General features: G+C 38.4%; 1 protein-coding gene across 3 annotated transcripts in view; it reads left to right on the top strand.

Annotated features, from left to right (window-relative positions):
• Positions 1-13974, top strand: part of SHANK2 (SH3 and multiple ankyrin repeat domains 2) — a 279014-nt gene that overhangs the window by 56447 nt on the left and 208593 nt on the right. For all 3 annotated transcript variants that reach the window (XM_085581233.1, XM_085581231.1, XM_085581232.1), the window contains exon 10: positions 4836-4902. In XM_085581233.1, coding sequence (XP_085437359.1) covers positions 4836-4902 — 67 coding nt within the window. The remainder of the gene's footprint in view (positions 1-4835; positions 4903-13974) is intronic.

Genomic DNA, 13974 nt, shown 5'->3' with positions numbered 1-13974 from the left:
CTTGGGTGGAGCAATTTGTTCTCAAGAGTAATTTAGCCATGGTGTTTGCTTTTCAGGGACTAGCCCATAAAGCTCTAAAATTGTATTTGTTAACAGGCTAAAAAAATCATGCTCTAATTTAATATAACTTTTACCTGTGATACATTTCAAGAGCAGAAAAATATCAGTTGTGAAAGGTTAGTGCCAGGTAAAGTGTAAATCCAACTTCTAGTTTCCCAAAAGGAACAAAAAATGTAAATAAAAATATAAATACTTGAATTGTAAGTAAATAATTATCTTTAGAACTGCGTTTATGTAGTTAAACAGAGAGGTGGTAGTGAGTCAGTGCTACTTCTGTCTGATGCAGAGTCTGAAAACACTGTGAAACTCTGTTACACTGAAACCTGTAACGGGACATCTGGCCAGTTTCACTGTTTACACAAAGTACTGTAATTTGCCATGATTTAAACTAAGTTTCTTTGGAGAACATGATTCAGAAAAAACAGTACCTGATGCCTCAAATATTTAATTTCTGAATTTACTCCTGAAAGGCAGCTTAAACAGTGCCTTTATCCAGAGGGATTGTTTCTGACTGTGACTATCAGAAAGCCAGGGCTGAGAATGATCTGTCAGGAGAAAGACACCCACTTGTCAGTGTTGAGAGTGTTGCCCCTTGCCTGGTGCTGGAGTAGGAATACTGGGATGCTCCCATCTCCTGCCTGCTCCCTCCCAGTCCCTGCCTTGCAGCTGCTTCATTCATTCAGGTTTCCACTCGGCTGAGCTGTCCCTTGGTTACCACCCATAGCAACTGGCCAAGTGTCGATTAAACTCCTTCCTTTCCTCCCTTGGCTTGGCAGGAGAGCATCTGGCACTGCCTGCCATGGCAAACAGCGAGGCCCTGGAACCATTGAAAGAAACATCTGTCGGTGAGACAGCGAGCGAGACACTGGGTGTCTGTGACAGCTCTGCTTCTCCCCAGGCACAGGAAATGTCTCTGTAAACACAACCTTTCTGGTCAAGCTCCCTGTTACACACACTGAGTGACAGCCAGCTCCTGGCTCTTCTCCAGTGAATTGTCCACCCCATGGCTTTGTGCTTCAGGGTGTCCCAGCTGGGACCTTTTTTCAGCACTCCATTAAGTTTTGTTACGCTGGAGAGAAATTATTGTGGGAATAGAAGGAGGCACCACTGTCCAGCAGCATGCTTTTATCCTCTCTTTTTATTCAATATTAGTTGCTTCCTACCAAGATCCATCTTCCTGCTTAGCTTTACTCTCTGCTTGCTTCCCTGTGGCAGACTTACCCAGGCCAGACATGTGTGTTATCAAAGGTAATTTGGTAATAATTAGCTACCTAAGTTAACAGCCTTAGTGGGGTCAATTAAGCTTGGGAGGGAGCTGATAAGTGATTCACTTTGGTTACTGTCTTATATCAAATTGCCTCTAAGGTTGATTTTAAAAATCCCAACAAGATAATTTCTACTCTCTGTACAGTACAATGTGGCAGGGCCCGCAACCAAATGTCTGCAGCAGACAAAGGTCCTGGTTTGAGTTTAAAAGCACTGAATTACTGAGTCAGGCTTTTCTCCTGGGCTTTGATTGACACCATGCTGGGACCCTGCAGGTAAACTTTTTCTGATTCTGGATGCAAAGTAAAGACACCCTTTAAAAACATGGCAAAACACAAAGCAAGTTTTAGTGCAAATTGTGTGTGAGTGATGCTTTTATTTTGTACAAGATGCAGAACCAAGTTTTATCAGGTTTGCAGTATAATGTGTCTGAGGACACGCTTTTGATGTGAGATAGATGTCAAAAGGACGACATGAAAGGACATTTGCTGCAGGAATGAAAGAACCTGAATTATGGCAAGACTGCTGCATATGCAGTTTTAGAAAAGCTGCAATTTTTGAAGCTTCAGCATAACAGAGTCAGTAGATAGCCTCTAGTTGTAAAGTGCTATCTCCAGCCTTTCATGGCAATATTTCATGTCTGTAAACACACACGTGATGCATTTTGATGACTGGAATCCAGTTCCTACTGGAATTGGAAGCAAATTTTCACTGCAGTTTTGCTGGTTGTGCTACTTTTTCACTGCCAAGAGAAGATGTCTTGTGATCAAAAGAAACCTCAAACAAAACCTTCTTTCCTGCCATAACCTCTTAATTTTATATCTAGCAGTTGTCTACAGAATTTCCTGAAAAGCAAACAATAGCTATTTAAAACCATGTAAATTATGAAAACAGAAAGAATCAAACACTAGTATTTCCTGCCAAGGCACTGCATTATTATTTTTTTCTCAAGTACAAAGACATTTAGTACAAATAGAGAACTTCAGTTGGTCTCTGCTTTAGGTACTTGATCAAGGAGAGAATTTCCACCACCTTGATTTGGTTCCATCTCTGGATCTTATGAAGACCATTCACTTGTCTTAATGTATTCACATTTATATTTTCATGTGAACTCACTATAATTTCAGTTTAAGACACATTTGTATGGAAAAATCTCTGGTTGCCATGCTTTGTGGTTTGTAAGTGTACAAATTGAATGAGTATCATTTTGCGTCTTTCCGATTTTGCTCTGACTTCACTTACTCCTACACATTTTACCCATCAAATTCAAGTGAAGCGCATTGATGTTATGCCAAGAAATATTTGTACTTTTTAACTTTTCCTTGCTTTCCTTAGATCTTAAAATATCTTTCCTTCATTTTGCTGTAAGGATTTTACATACTGTTTTTAGTGCATTGAAATGAATTAAATTGAGAAAAATGGTTCCTTGAGCTTGCTGAATCTACTGGTTCAGAAGCAAACATGGGAACAATTCCCTGTCAAGCTGTCTCTTAGTTATCTGGAAATACCTTTTATTTAAATTATTTTTTCCAAATAATGAAATGTCTTTATCACTTGAAGAATGTGTTTATACTTAAGGTTTGAAATCTGCTCGGTATCAAAAATTCTTTCATTTGAATGCTATGGCTGCTGTCTAGCAAGCTGCCTCTCACTGCTGAATTCCACCCCTTGTTGAAATTCTACTGCTAATTAGGGGTAATATCAGAGAGAAGTATTACCACTTGCTTACAATGCAGAGAAAACCTCAGAGCTGCACACAAATGTTGCTGTTATGAACTTGTAGCCAGCCAGGCTGCAGAACTGGAAGTTAAAGAGAGGATTTGTACAGCTTTGCTGTTGCTTTCCTAGTGGTGTTTGCCAGGGAGAGGCATAAGCTGCACTTCAGGGCTGCACAGAGGAGGCTGGGGGCCAGATTCTGATGTCATCCATGCTGAGAAACTGTTTCTCTTTGGAGGGGCTTCTGAAAAAAAGGATGTTTTGCCAGTATTCAAGATAGTAATTTTCATATGGATGGTTTCAGATGGTGTTGAGGTGTCAGTGCATAACACTGACGATGTTAGTGTCCAACCTCCCTCATCACAAAATCCCAGAATGGCTTGGGTTGGGAAGGACCTTAAAGTCACCCAGTTCCATTCCTTGCAATGGGCAGGGACACCTTCCACTATCCCAGCTTGCTCCAAGCCCCATCCAATCTGGCCTTAGACACTGCCAGGGATGGGGCAGCCACAGCTTGGGTGTAAAGTCTTCAATTTCAGGGATTTCCATATTACTTTGTTTTGGTTACTGGTAAATAAAATTGTCTATTCAATTTCCTAGCCTGAGTGCAGAAATGAAATCTTATGCTTGTTACATCCAAAGATATTGCTGATATTAACTGTACTTTGCACACTCCCCAAGACCATTGCAGCATTCTTCCTTTGCACCATTCTTCATACAAGGAGAGGCACAAACCAACAAATAATTTTTCTTGGTCATCAGCTCAGAAATTTTCATTGAGTGTTTAATAATTTCTCATGTCTGAATCTCTTGGATACAGTCCTATATACAAGAGAATCCTAAAGCAAGATATTTTTCAATTTTTTTTTTAAACCTGCACCCTGTAGATGCAGAAGTTTCTATGAGAAAGGTGACCCCAGCTTATACCTTCCACATGCATCAGGAAAGCTACAGTGCCACTAGAGAACAGGATCTGTCAAAGCTGCAAAATGGGGCCAGAAGAAACAATTTCTTGATATTCAGGGCAAAAAGAGGGAGAAAAAGAAAAAGGGAGAATCCAGCAATGGCAAAACTGAATTGCTTCTCTCACACCTGTCGGAAATGTTCTTCTTTTTAAGATCATTGAAATAAGAATTCAGATCTGTGTTCAACAGTCAGGAAATGAAAAACAAAATTGTTATTTTAGAACTCAATGTATTTAGACATTTTAAACTCTTGTGCCTGTGCTTAAACTTCACCAGTCTCTCTTTCAGTGTGATTTTTGGTGCCTTAGTGGTACATGAATACTGGTAGCTCTTGCTACCACTCTTTGGTTCTCTCATATACTTTGCATTTCAGCTCCTGTTTTTATTGCTCAGGTAAGGAGTGAGGCAGGAGCAATTAAAGGGAGATAATATCTTCAGTGTGTCTCTCCTGCAGCATTCCCCACACAGAAGTACAGCTCCCAGAGCTTTGGGGGTGCTGTGCTTAATGTTCACTGCTGCCTTGGACTGCCACCACGTGAAGAGCAGCAGCTCTTCCAGCAGCATCCTGAGACTGCCGCCATCCCAGCATTCCTGCAAAACGGGCAGCTGGGGGACTGGCAGTGCTCTTACAAACAGATTAAGATTTCATTTCTTGCTGTTTCACTGTTGCATTGGTGTTTCAGATACGTATTGCAGAAGAAAAGTAATAGAATCACTCCACTTTGTGAAATGAAAGTATGCTTGCCTGATGTTTGCCAGTGATGTCGTGTTTTCTTTCATAGCAAGTGATGACAATGTATTAATTGTGCCTATTTTACAACCCTTTAGGTGGCTATAATAGCGGGAAATTTTGAGCTTGCTGAATACATCAAGAATCACAGGGAAGCTGATATTGGTAAGCAAAATATTTACAGACTCTGAAAATAAGTTGTGCTTGTTTGTGCCAGGATTTTGCAAAGATGTTAAAATTGATTCTATGTGAGATACAAGCACAGGGTTGGTGACATTTCAGCGAGGTTTGAAAAGTAACTCTTCTAAAAAATTTCAGATGGGGAAAAAGCTGAAATGTTTTCAAAAATATACTGTGAAAAGGCAAATGTGATAAGTGGTAGGTGCTTTCTAAGTCAATTTGTAATAAACTAAATACACATCCACTTCCCTGGAAGAGCCAGATTGGCTATTGCAGATTGTTTTGCCCTCGCCTAAAGCAGCTCCCAAATAGGAATAATTCATCAAAAGATGAAAATGGAGAAAGATGCTTCTCCATAATTAAATGAATATATGGCAGAAGCCAGCTCCATGAAAGCATTCCATCTCACTGAATTTGGAGGGATTAAGGGTCCCTGACAAAAACCTGGAGGCTTTTTCATGATCTTTTTAAGTAGAGAGATTTACCACTAAAATAAAAGCCAGTTTGATATATGTGATGCCTAATAAAGTTTAAAAAATGGGTTAAAATGCTTTAATTCAAGTTAAAGTTCCACAGAAAAATCCTGAAGTTGAACAAAAAAAGGCATTTCTTTTGCAGCGGAAGGCTCTGTGTAGGCACCTGTGCTGATTGAACTCAGCGAGGCAAATCTCTGACTTGAGTATTTCATTTATATGGGAAATTAGGCCAGCTCACATGAAATATAAAACTAAGAATGTGGATTAAGGGCTACTTTTCCTTTCCCTTCCTTGTTGCACATGATCTGCAGTGATATGGTTGAAGGTTCTGTGGTAATATGAGTTCTTGTAGTACTTTCAGCTCTTGAAGTGTGCACTGAGAAAACTGAGGGCAAAATGAACCAAAGTCAACTTCTGCATAAAGTTCAGAGATAGTTTGGAAGATTTTTTTTTTCCTGGGCTAATAGGATAGTTCCTTTCCATGTAAGAATTCTTCATCCTTCTGTATTTATTAATAATCTGTAATGCATGAATTAAAAATGGACATGTTATTCTTATTAGGTTGAGCATCTTATTGTTGTTTATATTTACATATGGGTAATGCTTTTATTTTTTTGCTGACTTGTAGGATTTGGTGATTTCTAGAAAAATGCTTAGAAAATTCTTTCTATGGGAAGATTCTCCAAATTTTTCTGATGCCTCCATTTTTGCCACTGAAAAATATAAATATTGGTGCTTCCATTATTCACTTGCAATTTTTGCAAGATGGTGGATTGAGCATGACTATTTAAATTAATAGTTTGTCTTAAAGAGTAAACATTACATTTTGTTATTACCTCCCACCTAATTTAATTGAGCTGTACATTTGTCCTTTAAGTTTTATTACTTATGAAAAGTGAAGTTGTTGAAATGTCTATTCTTGGAGTGTCTCCCAGTGGAAAGAAAAAAAGAAGAGTAAATCAAAGAACCAAATCCTGAGCAGAAAACCTGAGAGCTGCTGTGATGATGAATGTGCAGAGTGATGTCAGCATTTCAGCTTCAGCAAGTTGGCTTTTGCTTCTTGTGCTTGTCTGATTACCCAGTGTGTTCCATAATTTTGGATGTATTCTAGCATTTATCACTTGAGTAATGCATCTCCTTAGAGTCAGCAAAGGGGGAAGGAATAGGGAAGAGTTTGGAAGTATCTTCAGGAAGATGAGGATAATTCATGCTATCAATTCTCTTAAGAAACTTTTAAACATTCATCTCTCAGAAAGTGTGTTTTTGGTTAGATTCTGAATTTTGATACTGAACCAGTTCATTAAAACCTGTTATTATTTTAAATTAATTTAATAATCCCAATATCTTTGTACTTTGTAATTATTTTAGGCTCTACTTTAGAAGTAGGAAATTCTGATTTACAGCAGAGCCACTAAATCTTTGTCCTACAGATCAAATCCCACCAAGATTATTATTCATTCTTTTAATTTAATTGTAAAGCACTTACATCAGATAGATGTGAAAATTAGGCATATATAAAGTAAGCTTCTTTGCAATAATCATAATGTAATAAAAATCATCCAGCTGTTCTGAAAAAAGAAGAAAAATACAAAAAAAAATATTTATTTTAGAGCCAAAAAAGGTGACAGTAATGTCCCATAGAGTAATGTGAACAAGTCTATAAAGAAAAAGCCTTGCAAGGGATTCCTGTGACTTTAGTCCAATAAAACTCCCCTGGCTGATTCTTCCAATAAAGTTCTTACTCCAGACTGGGATGAGGCTGTTCTGTAAGGCTGTATCAAACAGCAAAGATAAAGGAATCCAAGGACAGGAAAAAAAGATCCCTATAAAGAATGAAAAACAAGAGCCAGATTTCATCATATTTATTTTTTTATGAGGGAATCCCTTTTGTTTTCATGGCAGGTGTTTGAAAGGTGTATGGAAATTGCCGTATCATGTAAAAAGTAATCCTATTGGAAAAAAATTACAATAGTATTTTTCATATAGCAAGAAATCCTGTTACCATAAGGTACTTAGAAACTCGTTTTACAAGCAGTATGAAATGCTTAGTGTGGCTTCCCAGATTATTTCAATTCATTATGCCCCCAGATTAGTTTTTTTTTTTTGAGGAATAATAACAGCACCAGAGTAGCTAATTTTAATTATTAGTTATTTTGGAAGTCTTCGGGACCCAGAAGTGTATCCTAGCTCAGTGACTATTCTTGCATCTTCTTTTCAGCTTTGAAGAAGACCATACACATACCCCTGATGTTGCACACCTTTAAAAATACTTAATAATAGTAATAGTGTTCCTTTTAAACTTCTTTTTTCTTTTAACTAGCCATAACACATTTATAATTTATTCAACTTCATGCATTTATTTATTGCAAACTAAGAGAAAGTAATGGATTAAAAGATGTGATGAATAGAAAAGTTAATCCCTGATTGTTTTCATCCAGCCTGCAGCTGTCTGTGAGTAAATGAGCACAGCAGATTTAGGAAGCATTTGCTGTACAGAATTTACTATGGCTTCTATGGAATGGAGGTACAAAACCCAATCATATATGTAAGAATTTTGAAGCTTTCATTAGATACAGATATGCAGATATTAAGTATGTTGCAAGCTGATAATCCTTTGACTGGGATAACCTATTTTTAAATTTCTCTTTTGCCTTGGTTCTTTGTGATGGGATGAATTTTCAGATGGACTAAATGACATGGGTTGTTCTTCTTCAAGTGAACAAGGTTTGTTTTCTATTGTGCATCTTGTCCTTCAGCAGCACTGGAGCCAGGAGTGATAGAACTCTTTTGTCTGGTTTTTGTTTGCTTTAGGAAAATGAAGCACATTGAACTGGTGTGTGAGTTTTTGGTAGTTGATTAGCAGACTAACTAATACTTGGATACTGTTGCTAGGCTTCAAGTCAGAGTTCCTGTATTCCTCTATAATTATGCAGAGAGATGTGTGTGTGTGATGGTTTGTCTGTGCCTGCACATGGGTGTTTTTATTTTGATAATTTTGAAAATCTGCTAATACAGTCTGTAGATGTATTCTGCATAGAGAAATTGCTTTGAAATTAAGCATTTTTTGAGTATGAGTTAAAATGTGGGTGTTTTTAACTGGCATTGTGACTGTAAACATAAGGAACATGTATTTATTGTAGAATAAGCAGAACAGGTATTTCAGAACATGAGGATGTTAGCTGGTTTGTGGTAGAATTGCTTTTCTAACTAATTTTCTTTAATTAGATGAGAGTGATTGAGGTCAGCAATCTTGGTTTTTCAGCTACAAGTGTTGCTATTAAATGCTGGCTAACCCAAGGAATATTCTGTTTGTTTACTTATTTATTTGGGTTTGGGGAATGGTTCAGTAATTTTGATTTTCATCAATCAAATGTCTGCAGAATACTCTTCAAGCTGGGGGCTATCAGATTGAGACAGATAACAGCAGAAAGAGGAAAAGGCAGCAAAGCAAAAGGAAAATCTACAAAACTGTTGGCAGCGTGCAGTGACTTGTTCTATTTTTATAGCTTGTTATTTAATAGAAGCAAAAGGGACAGAAACATCTATTGTAGCCCTGTGCAGCTGTCATTTGGGAGTAACATTACCTGTTTCAAATGTAAGTGAGCATTTAATGTGGAAAAGGAATGATATCTGTGTAGTTTGGATGGCAAAACCACTGAGGTGTGAATTTTCCATGTTTTAAATGCATACTGTGTGGTAGAATATCATAATCCTGTATTCCTTTTGCAATTTCTTTCAAATATCTGTGCTAAACGAATAATCATTTCTGTGTTCATAGAAAAACACCCCTTTGCATTAATGATGTTTAGGCTGGGTTACAACCAAACAAATACTGGTTGGTATGAAATAAATCTGTTGCTATTATTTCTCTGTTTTCCTCTGAATGGTTGCAAGAAATAGAATTTCTCACACTCAGTCTTGCTTTCTCACACTCAGTGGCAGCAAACAAATTGGGAAACTGGGGACTGTGTGTTAATGTAATTACATACTGAAATGTAGGGCAGAGCTTGAAAAAGTTACCATGCTTTTCCTTTTCAATTTGATCACAAGTTAGTTATTTCTGTGTGTGCATTGGTGCAAAACCTACAGTAATTTGAAAAGTTTAAACTTAATTTTCAGAAGCTGGTTGCTCTTGGCCTTTGAACTTGGGTGAATTCTGTGCATATAGCAAGGACTGCAGGCTGAGGCATGCAAGTTCTGTGGTATGTGGCCATTTCTGAAGCTTACTTGAAATTCTGAGGCAGGAAGGTGAGGAGAGAGCTGGTGCCATGTGTAAGTTCTGCTTTATGTACAGCTGATTGCAGAATAATCTGGCCTGCTTTTGGAAACCAGCCTGCAGCATGTCCTTGCCACCTGCCAGGTAGGCAACGACTGCCACAGCTACTCCTCCTAGGCTTTATTTTACAGACTGAACCAGAAGAGCACTTGAGCCAAAAATAACCCACTGGAGGGATCCCAGGCTGCTTCTAGTGCCCTTGAGCTAGTTTTGGTCTCAGGCAGAATTCTGGGCTGAGCAGTGGATGCAGGTCATGCTGCCACATCCCCATGAGATGCCTGGGAGGGTGGCAGGGGAAAGGAAGGGGGGGAATGCTCCATGTTTGAGCCTTGCCCCAATCTTTACACCAAGATCCAAATGGCTAGAAGCATTTCTAGGGCCTGTAGCTCCTGCCTCCCACAAATCTGGCTTCCAGCCAGCTGCCAGTCCACTGGCTGCTCCTCAGCAGAAATGTCTCTCACCTCCTCTGCACCTTCCAGGCTGGGATCATTGTATCCAGCAGTTGGGATGTGCTGCTTTCAGTAGCATTCCTGTCATCAGAGCTGTTTCCTTAGAGTGGGGTCAGAAACCTTTCCCAAGCCCTTTAAGGGCTTTGGCTGGTCTAAGACACAATTCTTTCACTAGTAGTGGCTATTTTGCCTTCGGTGGTTTTTTAAAAATAGTTTTCACTGTCTTGACCCCACTGAGGGACTGTACAGGGAAACAAAATCAGAGGTCATGTACAGAACTAGTGCATGTCATGGAATTCAAAGAAGAAATAAAGCCATAAAACACAAGTAGAAAAAGTGATTTGAGCATGCCAGGGACAATGGCTTAGACAGGGACAGAAATGGAAGGTATTTTTGTATATCAAACAGGTTATCAAATGAATAAGGTTAATTTCTTGCTTTACAAAAACTAATTTAGGGGGCTGTACTGTCCTCAAAATTCTGGTGGAGTCCATAGAAGGGTAATGCCATTGAGCTCACTATGCAGGCCAATGGTCAAGCTGGGAGCAGACAGCAGTGCAAGTACCCCAAACCCGTTCAAATGCTGCAATTCAGAACTAATATTTCAGCCAAACTGGAACTTCCAATTGTGATTTTCAATTACTCACTGTGAGTAACTCCCAGTGCTGTTCAGCCTGGTAGCTGGGTCCTTCTGACCCCAGTAGCTCCCCTTGGAGGCACTGGAAATGGTCAGCAGATGACCCATCCTCAGGAATCTGCTTTCTGATTCAGCCTGGTTCCTGATCCTACACCAGGCTGTCTTTGGGACACAAGGGAAGCTAGAATTTGTTAAGGAGTTGCATTTGGCTGAGGGGATGTCAAAAGAAAAGAGTACTTTCGAGTTTATCTCTGACCTGAAGTTTGGTTCAATCACCTCTGTTTTGGTTTTATAGGTCGTAGATGACAAAACAGGAAGAGGTTTGTGTGATCATGCTGTCTTATCTTCTCACGGTGCAATTACAGCTTTTATATTAACTAACTCCTGTTTGAACAGGATTAGAACCAGGAAAAAAAAATTGCCTTGTTGAAGACCTGCAATACTGTAAATGGGATTTGGAAGACTGTGTCCTGGTCTTGTGATCTGATGGGGCTGGATCCTTTTGTTGTTCTGGGGTTGATCACGCCTTCTTTGAACAGACATATGCTGTTTCTGAAATCACTCTGACTGCTGCAGCTGGACCCTGAGTGTGGCTGAGGCTCCTCAACTGTGCTGTGTCAGCCACACTTTTTTTTTCCTGAGCAACTCAGAGCGGAAATATTGGAGAGGAAAAACTCTGAGGTTTAAATGAAATACAGGAAACGTTTTTATGGTGGGGTTAATTTCTACTGCAGTTTGATCAGCATTATCTGAGGCATCCTCTGCCAACTTTTCTCAGGCTCCACCAAAATCAGTATCGCTAAATTTGCTGTAATTGTGCCTTTTTTAAGGGGCTGTGACCATTGGAAGTATGTGATCTGTGCATTTCAATAATGATATTATATTTATATCTAGATAGATATCTAGGTGTCAGTGTAACAAAACAGGAGGGTTTAGATGGCCACACCAATATTAGGATATTAGGAAACCAGCGGTTGCTGAGATAAGGGATGTGTCAATGCAGCTCTGAGATATCAAGCTGCCCAGTAAAGGATGCTACAGAAGGAAAACTGTTTGAAAAGCCTCCCAGAGAGTTTTAGTATTCCTCAAAAGTTAATTTTTTTTCTTTAAATCATTTTTTGCACATGAGCCTCAAGAGCTCTCTAAGATGGTGTCAAATGCCACGCAGGATTTCTAACAGCAGTGCCAGGTCAAAAATAGAGGTAGGACAAGTGGGGATACAGATGTGTGGAGGCTCTCAGGGCTCTCTATTCCTTCCATTTACAATGGTGAGAACACAGGAAAAAGAGATGAAAGCACATGAAATAAATGCTAGATTTAAAAAAAAAAAAAAAAAAAGGGAAAATAGAGATTGTTAAAAATAGTCAGGAATGATTCCTAAAGAAAATTCCTATGCTTCCTAAAGTAAATGCGGAGATGAATTAAAAAAACCTAGCAAACAGACTAACCAAATATCCCAAAACCCACCCCAAAAGAATAAAGGGAAGAGAAGGGAAAATAAAGCCCCATGAAACTCTGAGTGTAATGTAGGTCCTTACACTGAGGACTTAATCACAAATTTCTTTATGCACCCAATAATTTATTTTCTGTAATTAGGCTAAAAGTAGACCACAAAGTTAAGACTGATGGCACAGGATTGGGTTTGTAACTTTGTGAGTATGTGGATTTTTATGTGCCATCATTGCTTTATGGAAAATGATTAGGTTCAGTATAACTTCCCATTTGGGGAAGGGAGGAACATCCATGGAAAAATTGGATCTGGATGAGGAAAGTCTTCCAAATATAGATGTAATTTTATTAATTTTCCAATGGTATGAAACAAATATTTCTATTTTAAAACAATCCCTTCCTATAAAACTAAATATTTGTATGATTTCAAGGCTACTATCTCACTTTTAGATTGGTTCAAATAAACTTGAAAAGGGTTAAGTTGGACTATTCAGTTGCTAATATTGGACTATATAAATACTGATCTCTGTTTGCATTTATTTACATTGACGCCCTTACTTGCAATTCCTCTTTCTATTATGCTGAATTTATATTGACATAATTTTTAACAGCTCACCAATACCAGTTTTCAGTAGAATTCCATTATTTATAGAAACTAAGTTGATGTTATGTTTTTCTGTTCAATATACAATGGTTCGACAATTTAAGAAGTGAAGCTTTACTGAAGAAATTTGTTTTAATGTCTTATAAATACTCTAATTTTAATAACAAGGTACTACTGTCATAACTTTGTGAAAATTGATCTGGTAATATTCAACCTCTTTAAAAGGAAAAAGTATCATCCCAGAAGCCTGTTTGTTGTCAAATTATAAATGAAGCTTGATAAAGGGACAGGCTTTGGAGCACAGGGCTTTGTAATGAGTGTAACATTTCACACTGTATTTCACACTGCTCACAATATTTCACACTGGTGCTGTCACTCCATTTATATCTCAATCTCCTGGGCTGGCTCTGAAGACTCAGCTAAGTCTTTCCTGTGGAGTTCAGGGTAAGATGCAGCTTTTGCTGTCAAGGTCTTGTCACACTTTGGAAGACATTTTCAGAGTAAACACTTTGAGTATTTAAATCAGGTCTGCTTAGGATCTTGGAAAGAGATTCCAGGGAATCCAAACCTAATGATGTTACTTGAACCTTTTATGCCATTCCCTCTCTCTTTTAATGAGCTGGTGTTTGGGGGTTTTTATTTCTCCCATTTTATTTCATCTCTGGATGCCCTGCATGGCATGGGAGACCTCATGGTGTCCAACAAGGTTTTTCCCTTAGCAAATCTCCATTCTGCTTTGATTTGTTTTTTACTTTTTCATTCCATGCATCTTGATGATTTCAGATATTGAAGCCAAAAGCCCATTTTCTCTTCCAGGTTCTAGGTGATGTTGCTGAAGTAATTGTTCAGAATTGCTCATAAAAGACAGAATTATGATGCCACCTTGATTCAGAAAAAGTTGCAAAGTAAATATTATCCAGCCAAGTGGCTCTAATTGGGTGAGATCCCTGCCGAATGAAAACAACAAAAGATTTATTGAATTGAAGATTTACAACATTAAGACTGTATTATCTGTGTATACGTAGAGGTATCTCTGCTTTCTGTTACATACTTCTGCTGACTCCAGAAGTCCAGATTTTGTTCCTCCTCCTATGTATTCTCTTACCAAAAGCCCCATTACTTGATAAACTTCCATTCTCTCTGCATAACCTTTTCTATTATACCAT

The sequence above is a fragment of the Lonchura striata genome, chromosome 5 (assembly GCF_050655825.1).
Source record: "Lonchura striata isolate lonStrDom1 chromosome 5, ASM5065582v1, whole genome shotgun sequence".
Classification (NCBI taxonomy): Eukaryota; Metazoa; Chordata; class Aves; order Passeriformes; family Estrildidae; genus Lonchura; species Lonchura striata.
This window is presented reverse-complemented; position numbering and strand designations above follow the sequence as displayed.